Here is a 21724-nt window from a genome sequence, read left to right on the forward strand (position 1 = left end):
TAAGAGAAGTTGTTTTCTCACAGTTCCGGAGACCAGAAGCCCAAGATCAAGGTTTCTCTGAGAGCTCTCTCCTTGGCTTGCAGATGGCCAGCTCCCTCTGCCCTCACGTAGTTTCCTTTGTGTGCCAGCACATATGTATCCAAACTTCTACTTAAGAGAACTCCAGACATATTGGAATAGGGTCCACTCTGAATAAGGGTTTCCCAGGTGGCACAGTGGTAAAGAATTTGCCTGCCAGTGCAGAAGACAAAATAGACCTGGGTTTGATCCCTGGGTTGGGAAGATCCCCTGGAGAAGAAATGGCAACCCACTCCAGTATTCTTGCCTGGAAAATTCCATGGAGAGGGGATCCTGGCAGACAACCAAGCGTGTGTGAATACAAACTCTCCACTCTTAATGCCTAATGAACTTAACTTAATTACCTCTTCAGAGACGTTATCCATGAACAGTGACATTCTGAAGCCCTGAGGGTTAGGGCTTCAACATAAGAATTTTGGTGGTGGGGGGACACAATTCAGCCCAGTAGAAGTAAACAATGGCATTGCCTGGTATCTTTAGATTAAAATAATTATTTTGATATTTCAAAACCACTTAATCAGTCATTTAAAGCATGATCTGGACACTCTAGAGGTGAATTTCTGAGACCCTTTCTAAGGGTCCTTGAAGCCTGAACTATTTTCATAATATGAAGATGTTATTTACCTTTGTCACTTTCATTCTCTTGCAATGAAAGAGTTTTTATTTTTTCCCCCAGATTAATGATAACATTCCTCTGCTGGTTAATAAGAACATATTATTCAGTTTAAAATTTTTCTGTTTCAATGTCTCATGTGATAGAAAATATTGATAGATGTAACCTACATAAACAAAAACTTTTTGGTGTCCTCAAGGATATTTTAGAGTGTAAAGGAGTGCTGAAACAAAAATACTACTGTAAGAAGAAATGCAATTTGACATAATAAGCTTCTGTAAAGATTAGGCAACCAGGGAACTAAAGTCCAGATTCAGTTTCCATCAATAAGGTCCTCTAATCTCATGGTGTTTTTATGCATAGAGAACACCTCTGGCTAATTTTGATTGCTAGGATGGTGCTTAGGAAAAGAGATAATATTTAGATAATTTGAGTTCTTGCAATGTTGAAAAGAAAGTGAAAGTCACTCTTTCGGGTCTGACTCTTTGTAACCCCATGGACTATGCAGTCCATGGAATTCTCCAGGCCAGAATACTGGAGTGGGTAGCTGTTCCCTTCTCCAGGGGATCTTCCCAACCCAGGGATTGAACCCAGGTCTTCCACATTGCAGGCAGATTTTTAACCAGCTGAGCCACCAGGAAAGTGAAATATTGAGGGCTTTATTAATTTGCATTAAATTATGTGAAAAGTTAGCAGTTCAAAAATATATATCCTATGGCTTTTGCTACTCTGTACTGGATTACTGCATTCTGCATTTTATATACTTTGCTAATGTAACACAGAAGATAGCAAGGAGTCTGACTGTGGTGAGAAAATATATTAGCATTTTATTATCTTGGTTCTTCTTTAACAGCTGTTAAAGTGTATTGTTACTTTGTTCTCTGTCAGCTTTTGAAGACTCACTGGCTGAACACTCATGCAGAAGACCCTGGACTGGTGATTTTGATGGGATGTTGTGCCTTCTCTAACTTCTGTGGTCAGTTTGCCAGCTACCCACTGAATCTAGTGAGAACTCGCATGCAGGTTCAAGGTGAGTTTTTGTGAGAAGGATGATAGTTACAAAACCCCATATGATTTAGGACTTTTACTTTCTGCTCTGAAGAATGTCTTAGAATTCTCCTCATTACCATCATTCATGTTAGTTTTTTTGAAAAGACTAAATTAGGAAATCCTCTTCATATGAGTTTTAATGGTCCTATTTATTTGAAATTGAGTTTTAAAGATCAAATCTAAACTTCATAGCCACATGAAGATGGGATATTCTGCCTTGGGTGGTAGAATTAATGTCTCCATGCCAAAGGTATCCAGTCTATTCTTGAACTAGAGTTTACAAGATTGTGATAATGAAGGATTCAAAAGTTAGGTATTTATCTAAGTGACTTTTAAAGGATTTTTGCAAGATGGTATATAGTGATTCAAATTCATTTAAAAAGAAGTTGATAAAATATCTGCCAATTATTAGAAAAAATTTATCTGTTGAATTCAGAAAGAGTCTGACAACTGTTGATTGTAGGAGTTTTTACAAATATATATATATATATATATATATATACACATGAAACTACCAACTAGATTAAGACAGTACATTTTTAGCATTACAGAAGGTTTCTTTATGCCTTTCCCAGTTAATAAACATTCCACACCAAAGTAATTATTATTCTGATTTTATCATCGTTTATTAGTTTATCTGTTCTTAAAAACTGTGTACTATCTTGGAGAGTCACTGTTACATGTAGTCTTTTTCTTTGCTCTATGCTGCTACTGCTAAGTTGCTTCAGTTGTGTCCGACTCTATGTGACCCCATAGACTGGACTATGCAGCCCACCAGGCTCCCCTGTCCCTGGGATTCTCCAGGCAAGAACACTGGAGTGGGTTGCCATTTCCTTCTCCAATACATGAAAGTGAAAAGTGAAAGGGAAGTCGCTCAGTCGTGTCCAACTCTTAGCGACCCCATGGACTGCAGCGCACCTGGCTCCTCCGTCCATGAGATTTTCCAGGCAAGAGTACTGGAGTGGGGTGCCATTGCCTTCTCCATCTTTGCTCTATAATATTCCAATTTATCCATTATACTATTGATGGCCATCTGGGTTGTTTCTGTTTTGGGGCTATTATGAATAAAATGGATATGAATATTCATGTACTTGTCTTTTGAAAAACATAAGCATCTTTTTTGATTATAGAATAAATGCATATTCAACTTTAGTGGATATTGTCAAATTTGTTTTCCAAAATGCTTATTTCAGTTTGCATTATAAAAGCAATCTATAAGTCCCAGTTGCTCATCTTTGTTAGCACTTTTTATTGTCAGTCTTACAATTTAGATATTCTGCTGATGTACAATAAAATCTCTTTGTGACTTTTATTAGTGTCTAGTGATTTTGAATATTTTTTATGTGCTCATTTACCATTTGTATGGTGGTGGTTTAGTTACTCAGTCATGTCCAACTCTTTGTGACCCCATGCACTGTAGCCGGCCAGGCTTCTCTGTCCATGGAATTCTCCAGGCAAGAATACTAGAATGGGTTGCCACTTCCTTCTCCAGGGGATCTTCCTGACTCAGGGATCGAACCCAGGTCTCCTGCGCTGCAGGCAGATTCGTTACCAACTGAGCCACCAGGGAAGCCTTACCATTTGTATATCCTCTTCTATTAAGTGTTTTTGTCCATCAAAAAATAACTGGATTGCTTCCCCTCCGCCCCTGGATTTGTAGTAGTCCTTTATATATTCTGGATACAAGTCGGTTGTCAAATTTGTATACTGCAAACATTTTCTTCAAGTCTGTGGCTTGTATTTTCAGTCTTTTAAGGGTATCTTTTGATGAACAGATGTTCCTCACTTTCTTGAAGTACAAATTACTAATCTTTTCTTTTGGTGTTTTGTTTAAAAAACTGCCTAACACAAGATCACAAAATTTTTCTCTTTTCTACTAGAAAATTTATCATGTTACCTTTTCTTATTTAGGTCTGCAACTCAGGATATTTTGTGTGTATTTATAGTAATGAAAGTAAAAACTTATTTTTTTCTCATCTAGATCAATTTATTGAAAGGATCATTCTTTCTTTATTGCATTGTGGTAAATCAGGTTACTCTAGTTGTATGGTCCTGTTTCTGAATTCTCTACTCTGTTCTATTTAAATACTTATATTAATAAGTATATTGTTTTAATTATTGTAGCTTTATAAGAAATCTTCATATGTATTATACACCCTTTAATGTTGCTGCTTTTCAAGATTATCTTAGAAATTTTTGGCGCTTTGCATTTTTACATAAACTGTAAAACCATCCTGTTAATTCTCACATCAAAAAACCCAAGATTTTGATTGAGATTATTTTGATTAATAATGGTAATCAAAATTAATTTTTAGATTAATTTAGGAATAATTTATATCTTAGAAGTCCATGGACATGGTATACCTCTTCACTTATTTATTTAGGTCTTACTTAATTTCTCATAGTAATATTTTATATTTTTCAATATACAGGTAATGTGTATCTTAGGTATATTACTAGACATTTAATTTTTTGTGTATGATGACAAATGGAATTTTATACAATATTTATTTCTAAATATTAGCTTTTGCCAGATTTTAGAAATACAGTTGGTTCTGGAACAATAATCTTGTATCCAGCAACCTTGCTAAATATATGTATTAATTGTAATAGTTTATCTGTCAATTTTTCTTTTCATTTTGGGTTTTATATGTACACAGATATGCCTTCTGTGAATACAATAGTTTGGTGTCTCCCTTTCCAGTTTTTACACTTTTCACCTTTTTTCCTTGCCTCATGGCACTGGTTGAGACCTCCAGGGTAATGTACAATGGTAATGGTAGGAGTAAGCATCTTTATCTCATTCCTACTCAGAGGAAGATTGTTCAGCATTTTACCATTGAGTTTGTTGTTTGCTGTGGATTTTTTGAATATATCCTTAGGGAGATTAAGAAAGTTCCCTTCTGTTCTTAGTTTGCTGAAATTTAAAGTATGAATTGGCATTGAATTTTATCAATTGCTTTTTCTGCATTTATCAAAATAACACTGATTTCTCTCCTTTCTTCTGTAAATTACACAGTGATTTTTAAATGTTGACCTTGAAATCATGGGAAAAAATTCACATGTTCATGCTGCATTGCCATTTTGTACAGAGTTTAATTTGATTGATAGTATTTTGATTAATATTTTTATATCTATATTTATGAGAAGTTTGGTTGTAATTTTCTTTTTTTATTCAGCAAATTAAATTTTAATAATTTTTATAATCATATAAAATAGGAAGAGCTTATAAATACATGTTATGAATTTTGTGCAGAATCATTACAGAGAAAATTATAAAAGTTTAGTGAGAGACATTTTGTATCACTCCCAAATCAGATATGTATACCATGTTAATGGATTGGAAGACTCAATATGATAAATGTGCCAATTCTCTTCAAATATATTTATTTATTTATTTTATTTTAACCCTCTTTATTTTTAATTTAAAAAATTATTTATTTTAATCGGAGGCTAATTACTTCAATATTGTAGTGGTTTGTGCCATACATTGACATGAATCAGCCATGGGTGTACATGTGTTCCCCATCCTGAGCCCCCCTCCCACGTCTCTCCCCATCCCATCCCTATGGATCATCTCAGTGCACCAGCCCTGAGCACCCTGTCTCATGCATCAAACCTGGACTGGTGATCTGTTTCACATATAATGATAATATACATGTTTCAATGTTATTCTCTCAAATCATCCCACCCTCGCCTTCTCCAGCAGAGTCCAAAAGACTGTTCTCTACATCTGTGTCTCTTTTGCTGTCTCACATATAGGGTTATTGTTACCATCTTTCTAAATTCCATATATATACATTAGTATGCTGTATTGGTTTTTCTTTCTGACTTACTTCACTCTGTATAATAGGCTCCAGTTTCATCCACCGCATTAGAACTGATTCGAATGTATTCTTTTTCATGGCTGAGTAATATTCCATTGTGTATATGTATCACAGCTTTCTTATCCATTCTTCTGTCAATGGACATCTCCAGCATTTATTGTTTGTAGACTTTTGGATAGCAGCCATTCTGTCAGGTGTTAGATGGTACCTCATTGTAGTTTTGAGTTGTACTTCTCTGATAATGAGTGATGTTGAGCATCTTTTCATGTGTTTGTTAGCCATCTGCATGTCTTCTTTGGAGACATGTCTCTTTAGTTCTTTGGCCCATTTTTTGATTGGGTCATTTCTTTTTCTGGAATTGAGCTGCAGGAGTTGCTTGTGTATTTTTGAGATTAATTCTTTGTCAGTTGCTTCATTTGCTATTATTTTCTCCCATTCTGAAGGCTGTCTTTTCACCTTGCTTATAGTTTTCTTCGTTGTACAAAAGCTTTTAAGTTTAATTAGGTCTCATTTGTTTATTTCTGCTTTTATTTCCATTACTCTGGGAGGTGGATCATAGAGGATCCTGCTGTGATTTATGTCAGAGAGTGTTTTGCCTATGTTTTCCTCTAAGAGTTTTATAATTTCTGGTCTTACATTTAGATCTTTAATCCATTCTGAGTTTATTTTTATGTATGGTGTTAGAAAGTGTTCTAGTTTCATTCTTTTACAAGTGATTGGCCAGTTTTCCCAGTACCATGTGTTAAAGAGATTGTCTTTTCTCCATTGTATATTCTTGCCTCCTTTGTCAAAGATAAGGTGTCCATAGGTTTATGGGTTTATCTCTGGGCTTTCTGTTTTGCTCCATTGATCTATATTTCTGTCTTTGTGCCAGTACCATACTGTCTTGATGACTGTGGCTTCGTAGTAGAGCCTGAAGTCAGGCAGGTTGATTCCTCCAGTTCCATTCTTCTTTCTCAAGATTGCTTTGGCTATTCGAGGTTTTTTGTATTTCCATACAAATTGTGAAATTATTTGTTCTAGTTCTGTGAAAAATACTGTTGGTAGCTTGATAGGGATTGCATTGAATCTATAGATTGCTTTGGGTAGTGTACTCATTTTCACTATATTGATTCTTCCAATCCATGAACATGGTATATTTTTCCATCTATTTATGTCATCTTTGATTTCTTTCATCAGTGTTTTATAGTTTTCTATATATAGGTCTTTTGTTTCTTTAGGTAGATATATTCCTAAGTATTTTATTCTTTTCGTTGCAATGGTGAATGGAATTATTTCCTTAATTTCTCTTTCTGTTTCCTCATTGTTAGTGTATAGGAATGCAAGGGATTTCTGTGTGTTAATTTTATATCCTGCCACTTTACTATATTCCTTGATTAGCTCTAGTAATTTTCTGGTGGAATCTTTAGGGTTTTCCATGTAGAGGATTATGTCATCTGCAAACAGTGAGAGTTTTACTTCTTCTTTTCCAATTTGGATTCCTTTTATTTCTTTTTCTGCTCTGATTGCTGTGGCCAAAACTTCCAAAACTATGTGGAATAGTAGTGATGAGAGTGGGCACCCTTGTCTTGTTCCTGACTTTAGGGGAAATGCTTTCAATTTTTCACCATTGAGGATAATGTTTGTTGTGGGTTTGTCATATATTGCTTTTATTATGTTGAGGTATGTTCCTTCTATTCCTGCTTTCTGGAGGGTTTTGTAAATCATGAATGGATGTTGAATTTTGTCAAAGGCTGTCTCTGCATCTACTGAGATACTCACATGGTTTTTATCTTTCAATTTGTTAATGTGATGTATTACATTGATTGATTTGCAGATACTGAAGAATCCTTGCATCCCTGGGATAAAGCCCACTTGGTCATGATGTATGATCTTTTTAATATGTTGTTGGATTCTGATTGCTAGAATTTTGTTAAGGATTTTTGCATCTATGTTCATCAGTGATATTGGCCTGTAGTTCTCTTTTTTTGTGGCATCTTTGTCAAGTTTTGGTATTAGGGTTATGGTGGCCTCATAGAATGAATTTGGGAGTTTACCTTCCTCTGCAGTTTTCTGGAAGAGTTTGAGTAGGATAGGTGTTAGCTCTTCTCTAAATTTTTGGTAGAATTCAGCTGTGAAGCCGTCTGGTCCTGGGCTTTTGTTTACTGGAAGATTTCTGAATACAGTTTCAATTTCTGTGCTTGTGATGGGTCTGTAAAGATTTTCTATTTCTTCGTGGTTCAGTTTTGGAAAATTGTACTTTTCTAAGAATTTGTCCATTTCTTCCAAATTGTCCATTTTATTGGCATATAGTTGCTGATAAGTCTCTTATGATCCTTTATATGTCTGTGTTGTCTGTTGTGATTTTTCCATTTTCATTTCTAATTTTGTTGATTTGATTCTTCTCCCTTTGTTTCTTGATGAGTCTGGCTAATGGTTTGTCAATTTTATTTATCTTCTCAAAGAAGCAGCTTTTAGGTTTGTTGATTTTTGCTATGGTCTCTTTTGTTTCTTTTACATTTATTTCTGCCCTAATATTTAAGATTTCTTTCCTTCTACTAACCCTGGGGTTCTTCATTTCTTCCTCTTCTAGTTGCTTTAGGTGTAGAGTTAGGTAATTTATTTGACTTTTTTCTTGTTTCTTGAGGTAAGCCTGTATTGCTATGAACCTTCCCCTTAGCACTGCTTTTACAGTAAGCCACAGGTTTTGGGTTGTTGTGTTTTCATTTTCATTCATTTCTATGCATATTTTGATTTCTTTTTTGATTTCTTCTGTAGTTTGTTGGTTATTCAGAAACGTGTTGTTCAGCCTCCATATGTTGGAATTTTTAATAGTTTTCTCATGTAATTGACATCTAGTCTTACTGCATTGTGGTCAGAAAAGATGCTTGGAATGATTTCAATTTGTTTGAATTTACCAAGGCTAGATTTATGGCCCAGGATGTGATCTATCCTGGAGAAAGTTCCATGTGCACTTGAGAAAAAGGTGAAATCATTGTTTTGGGGTGAAATGTCCTATAGATATTAGTTAGGTCTAACTGATCCATTGTATCATTTAAAGTTTGTGTTTCCTTGTTAATTTTCTGTTTAGTTGATCTATCCATAGGTGTGAGTGGGGCATTAAAGTCTCCCACTATTATTGTGTTATTGTTAATTTCCCCTTTCATTCTTGTTAGCATTTGCCTTACATATTGTGGTGCTCCTATGTTGGGTGCATATATATTTATAATTGTTATATCGTCTTCTTGGATTGATCCTTTGATCATTATGTAGTGTCCTTCTTTGTCTCTTTTCACAGCCTTTATTTTAAGATCTATTATATCTGATATGAGTATTGCTACTCCTGCTTTCTTTTGGTCTCTATTTGCATGAAATATCTGTTTCCAACTCTTCACTTTCAGTCTGTATGTTTCCCTTGTTTTGAGGTGGGTCTCTTGTAGACAACATATATAGGGGTCTTGTTTTTGTGTCCATTCAGCCAGTCTTTGTCTTTTGGTTGGGGCATTCAACCCATTTACATTTAAGATAATTATTGATAAGTATGATCCCATTGCCATTTACTTTATTGTTTTGGGTTCATGTTTATACACCCTTTCTGTGTTTCCTGTCTAGAGAAGATCCTTTAACATTTGTTGGAGAGCTGGTTTGGTGGTGCTGAATTCTCTCAGCAATGGTGGTGCTGAATTCTCTCAGCTTTTGCTTGTCTGTAAAGCTTTTCATTTCTCCTTCATATCTGAATGAGATTCTTGCTGGGTACAGTAATCTGGGTTGTAGGTTTTTCTCTTTCATCACCTTAAGTATGTCCTGCCATTTCCTTCTGGCCTGAAGACTTTCTATTGAAAGATCAGCTGTTATCCTTATGGGAATCCCCTTGTGTGTTATTTGTTGTTTTTCCCTTGCTGCTTTTAATATTTGTTCTTTGTGTTTGATCTTTGTTAATTTGATTAATATGTGTCTTGGGGCATAACTACAGGGTTTTAATCTGTTGCACCTGTCACTTCCAAAGCGGTTCCCTCTGTTTATTTTGGCTTTGTCTGTCTGCAGTTCTCTTTAGTGTCTAATTTCCACCCTGACACAAGGAGGTGAAGGTGGTCACTTCTTTAGGCTCACTTGTTCACTGGTGCTGTGGGGAGTGAGGGACACTGTAAACAAATGTCATTGACGTGTGTGGGGAATGCTCACAGTGTCCCGGCTGCACTGGGTTTGCCCCTGCTCACGGTGTGTGTGCTTTCCTGTTGTTCCCATTGTTCAGGCTCCAGGTTGCTCTGCAGGGGAATTGTCTAAAGTGGGCCCTGGGTTGCGTGCCCTTCCCAGGTCTAAGCCGCTCAGGTTCAGGTTCTTGGGTACTCCACAAGGACGCAGACCGGGATAGGCCTGCGTTTTGTGCCCTTCCCAGGTCCAAGCAGCTCAGGCGACCCATTGCTTGGCAAGTGCACTCTCCCTAGGTGGGGGGGCGTGCATCTTATCACCTCCCCCATCCCGGCCACTTGGTTTCCTGGGTGCGCAGTGGGAGGGCCCTCTCAGGTGTGCTGTGTGTCTCTTCTGGGGAGCTGATCTCTGGCTGCGACCCTCCTGGTGGATGTCAACCGTCCCGGATCCCAGGAAGTCTTGGTTAGCAACTGGGAGCCTGCTCACAGTTTGTTAGAGGATGCCGGCTCTGGGGTCGAATTTGCCCCTTGCCTTTCCAGCTCTCGCTGCTGCCTGCCTGCCTGCCTCCCTGCCTCCAGCGGGAGATGGGCCAGTGCGCAGCAGGCTAGCTCTCCTTTGGTATTCGCTCATCCTTTGTTCTGAGTGGGCCCAACAATGCCTTAGGTAGGGCTTTTCGAGGGACAGTTCTCTCTTTCTCTCTTTTTTTTTCCCCCTCTCTCTCTGGCTATCCCACAGTTTGGGTTGCTATCTCATTTTAGCTCCCTCAGATTGCCCTCAATGCAGACCAGGCCTCCCTGTTCAACCCCCGCTTGCTGGTGGCGGATGCCAATGTCTGGGCTACTTTTCTGCTGGGAGTTGCTGTTAGGCATGTAAGCTGTGGGTTTTATTTATTATTTATTTATTTTTCCTCCTGGTTATGTTGCCCTCTGAGATTCCAAAACTCCCCACAGACCCGCCGGTGAGAGGGTTGCCTGGTGTTTGGAAACTTCTCCTCTTTTAAGACTCCCTTCCTGGGATGGGTCTCCATCCCTACCTCTTTTGTCTCTCTTTATCTTTTATATTTTGTCCTACCTCCTTTCGAAGACAATGGCTGCCTTTCTGGGTGCCTGATGTCCTCTGCCAGCATTCAGAATTTGTTTTGTGGAATTTGCTCAGCGTTCAAATGTTCTTTCAATGAATTTGTGGGGGAGATGTGGTCTCCCTGACCTATTCCACCGCCATCTTAGGACTGCCCTCTGGCTGTAATTTTCTATCCTCGTAATGTTATCAGGTTTTGGTATTATGGTTACATTGGCCCCATAAAGACAGGAAATGTTCCTTCTTTTTCTATTCTTTGGAAGAATTTGTATATGATTAGAATTGTTTTTTCCTTAAATAGTTGGAAAAATTCACCAGTGAAGCCAATTTTGTCTGAATATTTTTGATGGAAGGTTCCCCCCCCCTCCTGTACTTTAATTACAGATTTGAGTTCTTTAAAAGTTATTGATTATTCAGGCTTCCTATTTCTTCTTTTGCCAGTGTAAAGACATATTTTTCAAAGGATTTATCTATTTCATCTAAACATCTGAATTAATTAGCTAAAGTCATTAATAATGTCCTTTTATTAAACCCTTGATAATGCTGTTGGTCTTAAGTGATGTCTCTTTTTTCATTTCTGACATAAGCAATTTGTTATTTTTCCTTTGTTTTTCTTAATCACATTTGTTGGGGTTTACTGATTTCATCTATTGACATTATTGATTTTTCTCTGTTGTTTGTTTTTGTTTCATTGGTTTCTGTTCTTCTCTGTATTATTTTCATCGTCCTTTTTCTCTTTTAATTTCTTGAGTTAGAAGTTTAGATCAGAAGTTGACAAACTAGGCCTGGAGGCCAAATCTGACTCTCTACCTGTTTATAGAAATAAAATTTAATTGTAACACAGTCACCTTCATTTATTTACGTATTGTCTATGGTACTTTCATGCTGCAATGGCAGGGTTGAGTAGCTGCAAGAGGCCCCCAAAGCCTAAAATATTTACTATCTGGGCCATTATAGAAAAAGCTTGCTGACCCCTGGTTAAGATAATTGATTTAAAATCTTTCTTCTCTAATATATAAATTCTATTGAATAATTTCATATCTCTGTAAGTACTGCTTTACTTCTACACTATAAATTGATATCATTTTCATTATTATTTATTTCAAAATATCATCCAAATTTCCACTGTGATTTCTTTCTTGACCCATTGACTATTTAGAATATACCCATTGGTTATATACAATGTACTCATTGTATGTTGCTTAATTTACAAACATTTGGGGATTTTCCAATGATCTTTTTAACACTGAACTTTTAGTTTAATTACACTATATAGAGAGAATATACTGTGCACGATTTCTATACTTTGAAATTTATTGAGACTTGCTTTATGGTCCAGATATAGTCTATCTTGGTAAATGTTCACTGTACACTTGGAAAAGAAAGTGGGTTTTGAAGTCGTATTTAGTGTTCTATATATGTGTTAAAGAATCTGCCTGCCAATGCAGGAGATGCAGGAGACGTGGGTTCTATCCTTGGGTCGGGAAGATCCCTTGGAGTAGGAAATGGCAACCTACTCCAGTGCTCTTGCCTGGGAAATTCAATGAATAGCAGAGCCTGGTGGCCTACAGTCCATGGGGTTGAAAAGAGTCAGATATGACTGAATAACTGAGCACAGCACAGCACATATGTGTTATGAAAGGTCAATTAGTTAAGTGCTTTGTAAATGTTTTATATTCTTACTGATTTTTTTGGTCTGCTTTTTCTATTGGTTACTGACAGAACTGTGTTTAAATCTCTAATCATGATTGTAGATTTTTCCATTCCTCCTTTAACTTGGTCAACTTTGGCTTTATATATTCTGAAGCTATATTATTATTATGTGAATTGCAATTTCGATTGATCCTTTTCTTATTAGGAAATGTTCCTCTTATTTCTAGTAATGTTTTTGCCTTAAAAAGTCTACTCTGTCTGATACTATATAGTTACAATAGCTTTCTTTTGGCTAATGTTTACTTGGTATAATTTTTAAACACCTTTTTACTTTCAGCCTTTCTGTATCCTTATATATAATATATCCATTATGAAAAGTATATAGTTAGATCTTCAAAAAAATTCAGTGTGATTATTTTGTCTTTTAATTAGCATTTAGTACATTTGTATTTTAAGGTATCATTGCATGTTAAATGGAGACCACATATTATATCAGATATGTTCATTGTTTCTTCTATATTATCGTTAGTTATATATTCTTTATTTTTCTTTTAATGGTTACGTTGAAGATTACGAATCTTTTGTTAATTACAGCCTACCTTAAATTAGTATTTTTACCAATTTCTAATATAACAGTTTCACTTTTCATTTATACTGCCTCCTTTTATGCTACTGTTGTCATATATTTTACTAGAGCATATGTTTTAAACCCCATAACACATTACTGTTTTAAAAATCAGCATTAATATATATTTTATTCTCTTTTTGTTTCTGTTTCCTTTCCTGAATTTCCTTTCTCTCCCTGAGGATTATACTCTTCTACTTAAAGAACTCCGTTCAGAAGTTCTTTTAGTGGAGATCTGCTAGCAACAGATTCTCTTAGCTTTGTTTGTCTCTTTTTATGGCACATTAAAAGAATATTATTCCAATGTCTGTGAGTTCTGTAATTTTTGTTTAATAGTTAGCTATCAGTTTTATTGTTGCTTTTTAAATATGCTGTATTTTCTGTTTTCTCTAGATTTTTTTTTTTTCTCTGTCTCTGGTTTTCAACAGTTTATTATGTGCCTAAAGTATCATTTAGGGATTCCCAGGTGGCTCAGGGTTAATGAATCTGCCTGCTAATACAGGAGACATGGGAGATATGAGTTTTATCCCTGGGTTGGGAAGATTCCCTGGAGAAGGAAATGGCAACCCACCCCAGTAGTTTTCTTGCTGGGAAAATCCCATGAACAGAGGAGCCTGGGAGACTACAGTCCATGGGGTTCGCAAAGAATCAGACATGATTGAGTGACTGAACATGCACGCTAAATGTCATTTGCTTTATATTTATCCTCTTCCCGGTTTAAAAATATGCAATTTGATGGCTTTTGTCAGGTTTGGGAAAATTCTGAGACAAAACTGCTTCAAATATTGCTCGATCCCATTGTTTCTCTTTTTCTGACATTCCAATTACATGTGTGTTAAATTTTGTTCTTCATGTCTCATATATGAATTTTGTTCTTTTCTGTATTTTCTGTTCCCCTCCACCCTCATATCTTCAATGAGGTGCTTCAATCTGGGTGGGTTTTTTTTTTTTTTTTTCCTCTTGCTGAACCTATCTTCTGGAGTTCACTAATTCTATGTTTTGCAATGTCTAATCTGCTATTAAACTCATACACTGAAGTCTTAAGTATTCTTTTTTTCAATTTTAGGCTTTCCATTTTTTATTCTTAAAAAATAGATTCCAAATTTCTTGTGAAAGTCTCCACTTTTTTTCTAATTTCTTAAAAATATTAATCACAATTATTTTAATATATGAATTTTTTATTGATTTTTTTTCTTGGTAGGTTTTCAGTTATTTGATTCTTTGTTAAAATAGCATGCCTCATTATTTTGAATTGAATGATGGGCATTTTGTATGAAAAATTGTAGGCTCTGGATAACGTTATTTTTCTCCAAACAGGGTTAAGCTTTTTGGTAGGTAGCTACAGTATACATGGATCATCTAAATGTTTGCTGCTGCTGCTGCTGTTGCTAAGTCGCTTCAGTCGTGTCCGACTCTATGCGACGCCATAGATGGCAGCCCATCAGGCTCCCCTGTCCCTGGGATTCTCCAGGCAAGAACACTGGAGTGGGTTGCCATTTCCTTCTCCAATGCATGAAAGTAAAAAGTGAAAGTGACGTCGCTCAGTCATGTCCGACTCTTAGCGACCCCATGGACTTCAGCCTACCAGGCTCCTCTGCCCATGGGATTTTCCAGGCAAGAGTACTGGAGTGGGTTGCCATTGCCTTCTCCTCTAAAAGTTTAGACTTTGTTAAAGATAACCTATTTCAGCTTTGCCTTTTCTCCAAGGAACTCTTAGAGTATGGTCCTTTACCCCTAGATAGTGACTCTTCATGGGCATTATTTGAAAGCCTAGAGTGATTATCACAGCCCCCCACCTTGTTGGACTTAAACTCCAACCTCTGTTATCCAGCACTGTGTTACTGCTAAAATCTTTTCTTACATCTTTAGCCTTCCAGCTACTCTTTTCTGCTGGCTTTATTGAAACTTCATTTTGTGCAGCTTTAGAGTTGGCAATGCTCCAAGGGAAAATTATACAGAGATTTTTTGGACTCACTTCACTAATGCTAACTCTGTTTCATTATTTTGCTCCTCAAATATCTGGCACTTCTGTCCTCAGTTCAGTAACATTGTTGTTTTCTTGCTTGAACTCTTTTCTCTGATGCTGAAAATGGTCAAATGGCCTAAGAAAAAACACCAGAGTGAATATAATGATTACTTCTATACTTTCCTTCTATCAGTGATCTTGTCTTGCTTGCACTGATTGCCCTCAAACAGTGTTTTTATGTATTTGTGTGTGCGTGTGAGTGCTAAGTCACTCCAGTCGTGTCTGACTCTGTGACCCTATGGACTGTAGCCTGCCAGGCTCCTCTGTCCATGGCATTCTCCAGGCAAGAATACTGGAGTGGGTTGCCTTGCTCTCCTCCAGGGGATCTTCTCGACCCAGGAATTGAACCTGGATCTCTTAAATCTCCTGCATTGGCAGGTGGGTTCTTTCTCACTAGTACCACCTGGGAAGCCCTTTATGTATTTGGTTCATCTTTTAAGAGTATTCTTATTTGAAGGGTTAGTTGACAGAATCTACTCTGTTATAACTGGAACTGAAAATCTTCCTTTGTTTTTTGAACATGTCCATATTCATTTTTTCTGGGCTCTTCTGTAATTTTTGGAAAATGATGTTTTCTGGTTGCTTGTATTGATACATTCCCTGCTCTCAAAAACCCATACTAAACTATTTTTCTTTTTAGTTTTATACAGAGTAATGATATTTCAAAATCAGTATCTGAATCCTAGGCTCATCAGGGAATGTTAAAACTACTAAGTTAAATGGTATTGGGGAATAGTAAATTCACATAATGCCTAAGTATCATCTATTAGATTTCTTGCTAACTGCAAACAGGAAAACAAACCTTGACAATGGAGAGAATGGATAGTCATCACCCTTACCAAGTGACCAAACTTGGTGTTGGTAGCAGTGAAAAAACTTGATATATGTGCCTTCTGATGTGATGTAATGTAATATGAAATGCATGACTTCTGATATGAAGTACTCTTGCCAAAAAAATGTTTTACTGGCATTTGATTGTGCTTTCAGACCTAAAGGAAATACAGGGGATTGAGAAATAAGACACATGATACTATTAAGAATCAATCAGACAAATCTAGAATGTGAAATATTCTATATGACAATTGGCCTGGGCTCTTCAAAAAGTCATTGTCATAGAAACCATGGTGGTGGTAGGGGACTGGTACTAACTAATCTTGATTAAGAAATTAAAGAAATATAACAACCAAGTGCAAGGAGTGAATTTTGTTTAGATTTTAGCTTGGGGAAAAAACCTATAAGTGACATCTTTTGGATAATTTGCAAAATTTGAATAAAGAGGTATTTAGTGATATTGGGAATTATTTTTAATTTTCAAGGGCATTGATCATAATACCATAGTTATGTGGACTGATGTCCTAGTTTTTAGGAGATGTTTCAGTATTTAAAGAAGAAGTGTCATAGTGTCTGCAACTTACTTTCAAAAGACATACACACATTTATATGTATGTACAGAGAAGAGAAAAAGAGAGGCAAAAAATAAGTATGGCAAAATGTCAGATTTAGAAACTAGGTGGTAATTATACAAATGTTCATTGTACAACATTTTTGTAGTATATACATATATATATATACACACAATAGAATATTATTCAGCCCCCATAAAAAAGAATGAAATAATGCCACTTGCAGCAACATGGATGGACTGAGAAATTATCATACTAAGTCAGTTAAGTCAGAAAGAGAATGACAAATACCATATTATATCACTTATATTTGGAATCTAAAATATGACACAAATGTACTTATCTATGAAACAGAAACAGATTCACAGACGTAGATAGAGAACAGACTTGTGGTTGCCAAGGAGGGGGTGATGGAGGGAGGAAGGGAGTTTGGGCTTAGCAGAGGCAAACTATTATATATAGAATGGATAAACAACAAGATCTTACTGTATAGCTCAGGGAACTATATTCAATATCCTGTGATAAAGCATAATGGAAAAGAATATAAAAAATGTATAGATATGTATAACTGAATCACTTTGTTGTGCAGCAGAAATTAACACAACATTGTAAATCAACTATACTTCAATTACAAAAGCATAAAACCACAGACAGAAAAAAAAGTAAGAATGTTCTCTATCAGATCAGATCAGATCAGATCATTCGCTCAGTCATGTCCGACTCTTTGCGACCCCATGAATCGCAGCACGCCAGGCCTCCCTGTCCATCACCAACTCCTGGAGTTCACTGAGACTCACGTCCATCGAGTCAGTGTTCTCTATATTCCTTTCCAAAAATATAGAATTTGAGAGAAATGTTATTAGCTTCTATTAAAAGAATGCAAAAAATGCATATAGTAATAGACTATTCTCCAAGAATGGCAAGTAAATAGTTTTTAAAATTTTGAGGAACTTTCTTAAGATTTCAAAGGAATTATTTTATTTTGGGGGGGTGGGTGGTGAGAGGAAATGTTTAAACTAAAACTAAGAATGAAAGACATTTTTTTTCAGTTCTCTACTGCTTTTTACACTCAGCTATGCCAATTTGAGGAAAATGATATAAGATTAGGGAGAAAAATACTAACTAGAGAGTTTGAGAATGTTGCCAACGCTGCAATGTGCAATGCACGTGAGGTTTGAGTAAGGAAAAAGAAACATTGGTCCCTGCTCTCATGGAACTTCCCTATAGGGAAGATGGCTGTTAATTAAAAATTCACACATATAAACTTTGATAAGAGCTACAAAAGTAAAGTGAAGTTCTATAAAGACTATATGGGGAGGGTGGAATCTAAGGCAGATCTGAAAAGACTTCCTCCAGGAATTGTTGCTTAGACTGAGAACTGAAGGCTGAAGTGGGGTAAAATAGGCAACAGTGGGGGCAGTTACTTTCAAGCAAAGGGAAAAGCCAGGGTACTAGTTTGAAGAGGGAAGAAGCAAAAAGACATTTGAGAAACTGAATAGGATGTAAGGCTGGAGTGCAGAAAGCAAGGGAGTGGTTAACAAGTGAGGTGGGAGATGGAAACAGAGGCCGCAGCATACTATATTTAAGCATAATGGAAAATTACTGAAGCAGGACAGTAACATAATCAAATTTGCATCATTAATAGTTCTCTCTGGTTAAAGTATGCAGAAAAAAATGAAGGGGGTGATTATGCCAGTAGTTGAGAGAAGAATGCTGGTAGTTTGAAGGCTGGAGGCATGTTAGTGGACATGGAAGTAAATGGATGGATTTGAGAGATATTTAGAGGGTAAAATCGATGGGCACTGGTTTGGACATGAGGGAAATGTCATGGATGCCTTTCAGATTTCCAGTTTCAACAGCTAGATGAATGGTGGAATCATTCCCTGAGAAAAATATCAAATGAGAAACACATTTGAGTTTGTTTCTGATTTTGAGATATTCTTAAGGCATGAGATACTGAATCAGATACCTCTGTATGTCTGGATAGTCTTTAAAAATTATAAGTATATGATAATTACAAGTAAATTTCACTTCCAGTGGACAGAAGTTGTTCCTAAAATGAAAGAAAATTAAATAGAGATGAGCATCAAATTGCTCCATTAGAGTCTCTGATTCTGACTATGAATCAGAGATGTTTCTTTGGGACTGCTTGTGAAATAATTTAATTAATTGTATTTTATTATCTATTTTAGCATGTTTTACCTGAGTCAGTGTTTGAAAGAAAGCTAAAACATAAAATTAACTTGATTTTTCCCTTCCCTTTCATTTTCTAGGAGTTCCACAGCTAAATATGATTAGCGTCTTTTATAAAATTTATAAAAGACAAGGAGTGACAGGATTTTTCAGAGGCATGACTCCAACTTTCTTAAAGTTGTTTCCTTCAGTTTGCATAAGCCGTATGGTTTACGAATCAGTAAAACCACTCTTGGGAATAGCGTAAAAATGAAGTCCTGAACTATCATTTTATGTACATTTATAAGCATGAAAATGTCTTTGCTTTCTCATTAAACTTCAAGAGGTCTGTATTAAAATATGATGTATCTATTTTCCAAAAAGATAAACATATAAATTAGACTTAAATATTAAATTTTAATTTTATGTAAGCCAGAATTAAAGTTTATTAAGTTCTTTATGAATTAAGATGTTTAATTTTCATAAAATCCATTTAAGCTTCTCAACAGTTTAATGAACAGTCAACAGAAATTTCCATTTAAGTGGATTAAAATGCAATTTATATTACCTAATATAACATAATTATATTATTAACCTGATATAATTTTGTGTCACAGAATAAAGTTGGAATATTTTGCTACTCCTGCTTTCTTTTGGTCTCTATTCGTGTGGAATATCTTTTTCCAGCCCTTCACTTTCAGTCTGTATGGTCCCTTGTCTTGAGGTGGGTCTCTTGTAGACAGCATATATATATATATATAGGGATCTTGTTTTTGTATCCATTCAGCCAGTCTTTGTCTTTTGGTTGGGGGCATTCAACCCAATTACATTTAAGGTAATTATTGATAAGTATGATCCCATTGCCATTTACTTTGTTGTTTTGGGTTCACGATTATACACCCTTTCTGTGCTTCCTGTCTACAGAAGATCCTTTAGCATTTGTTGGAGAGCTGGTTTGGTGGTGCTGAATTCTCTCAGCTTTTGCTTGACTGTAAAGCTTTTGATTTCTCCATCATATTTGAATGAGATTCTTGCTGGGTACAGTAATCTGGGTTGTAGGTTTTTCTCTTTCATCACCTTAAGTATATCCTGCCATTCCCTTCTGACCTGAAGACTTTCTATTGAAAGATCAGCTGTTATCCTTATGGGAATCCCCTTGTGTGTTATTTGTTATTTTTCCCTTGCTGCTTTTAATATTGTTCTTTGTGTTTGATCTTTGTTAATTTGATTAATATGTGTCTTGGGGTATTTTGCCTTGGGTTTATCTTATTTGGGACTCTCTGGGTTTCTTGGACTTGGGTGACTGTTTCCTTCCCTATTTTAGGGAAGTTTTCAACTATTATCTCCTCAAGTATTTTCTCATGGCCTTTCTGTTTTCTTCTTCTGGGACTCCTATGATTTGAATGTTGGGGCATTTAACATTGTCCCAGAGGTCTCTGAGATTGTCCTCATTTCTTTTAATTCATTTTTCTTTTTTCCTTTCTGCTTCATTTATTTTTACCATTCTGTCTTCTACCTCACTTATCCTATCTTCTGCCTCCATTATTCTACTGTTGGTTCCCTCCAGAATGTTTTTTTTATCTCATTTATTTCATTATTCATTATTGACTGACTCTTTTTTAATTTCTTCTAGGTCCTTGTTAAACATTTCTTGCATCCTTCAATCCTTGTCTCCAGGCTATTTATCTGTAACTCCATTTTGTTTTCAAGATTTTGGATCATTTTTACTATCATTATTCTGAATTGTTTTTCAGGTAGACTCCCTATCTCCTCCTCTTTTGTTTGGTGTGGTGGGCATTTATCCTGTTCCTTTACCTGATGAGTATTTCTCTGCCTTTTCTTCTTGTTTGGATTGCTGTATTTGGGGTGGTCTTTCCGTATTCTGGCAGTTTGTGGTTCCTGTTTATTGTAGAGGTTCCTCCCTGTGGGTGGGGTTGGACGGATGGCTTGTCAAGATTTCCTGGTTAGGGAAGCTTGTGTCGGTGTTCTGGTGGGTGGAGCTGGACTTCTCTCCGGAGTGCAATGAAGTGTCCAGTAGTGAGTTTTGAGATGTCTACGGGTTTGGTGTGAATTTGGGCAGCCTGTATATTGATGCTCAGGGCTATGTTCCTGCATTGCTGGAGAATTTGTATGGTATGTCTTGCTCTGGAACTTGTTGGATCTTGGGTGGTGCTTAGTTTCAGTGTAAGTATGGAGGCTTTTGGATAAGTTCTTATTGATTAATGTTCCCTGGAGTCAGGAGTTCTCTGGTGTTCTCAGGTTTTGGACTTAAGCTTCCTGTCTCTGGTTTTCAGTCTTATTCTTACAGTAACCTCAAGACTTCTCCATGTATACAGCACTGCTTTCGAAGAGTAAAAATTCAACCCATTTTAGAGGTTTTTATACTTTTATGAGCAAAGGATGGGGGAAATTCCAAAGGTCTCTTCAGAATTAATGAAGAAACAAAGAACAGGTACTTTCACACTTCAGAAAACAGAAAAGTCAATTTAAACATTATTACCAGAGTGATAAATTACTATTTAAGATTTGCAATTTTAGACTTTAGGGGTTAAAAACACAGCATTACTTCTGGAATTCACCTTTAATTATCTTAAAAAACACCTTTGTTGGGGCTTCCTTTGTGCCTCAGAGGTAAAGAATCCACCTGCCTACCAATGCAGAAGACACAAGTTCCGTTCCAGATCTGGGAAGATCACACACAGCACAGAGCAACTAAGCCCATGTGTCACAACTATTGAACCTGCCAGGGAGCTGCAACCACTGAGCCCATGAGCCCTAAAGCCCATGCTCCATGGCAAGAGGAGCCAAAAAAAAAAAAAGAAAGAAAGAAAACAAAAAACAAACAACAAAAACCCAGCTCTGTTAAGAAGGCAATGGAACTTATGGCTACTAAGGGAGAAAGCAGGGAGGGATAAATTGGGAGATTGGGATTGACATATACATACATACTGCTGCCGCTGCTGCTAAGTCGCTTCAGTCGTGTCCAACTCTGTGCGACCCCATAGACGGCAGCCCACCAGGCTCCCCCGTCCCTGGGATTCTCCAGGGAAGAACGCTGGAGTGGGTTGCCAT

The 21724-nt window shown here is 36.5% G+C and overlaps 1 protein-coding gene across 1 annotated transcript in view; it reads left to right on the plus strand.

Annotated features, from left to right (window-relative positions):
• Window positions 1–18920, plus strand: part of LOC112585773 (calcium-binding mitochondrial carrier protein SCaMC-1) — a 64213-nt gene extending 45293 nt beyond the window's left edge. Inside the window, exons 11-13 of the mRNA XM_044945441.2 lie at window positions 1580–1721; window positions 5751–5762; window positions 18754–18920. Coding sequence (XP_044801376.2) covers window positions 1580–1721; window positions 5751–5762; window positions 18754–18920 — 321 coding nt within the window. The remainder of the gene's footprint in view (window positions 1–1579; window positions 1722–5750; window positions 5763–18753) is intronic.
• The last annotated feature ends 2804 nt before the right edge of the window (window positions 18921–21724 follow it).

Source organism: Bubalus bubalis, chromosome 6, assembly GCF_019923935.1.
Source record: "Bubalus bubalis isolate 160015118507 breed Murrah chromosome 6, NDDB_SH_1, whole genome shotgun sequence".
Classification (NCBI taxonomy): domain Eukaryota; kingdom Metazoa; phylum Chordata; class Mammalia; order Artiodactyla; family Bovidae; genus Bubalus; species Bubalus bubalis.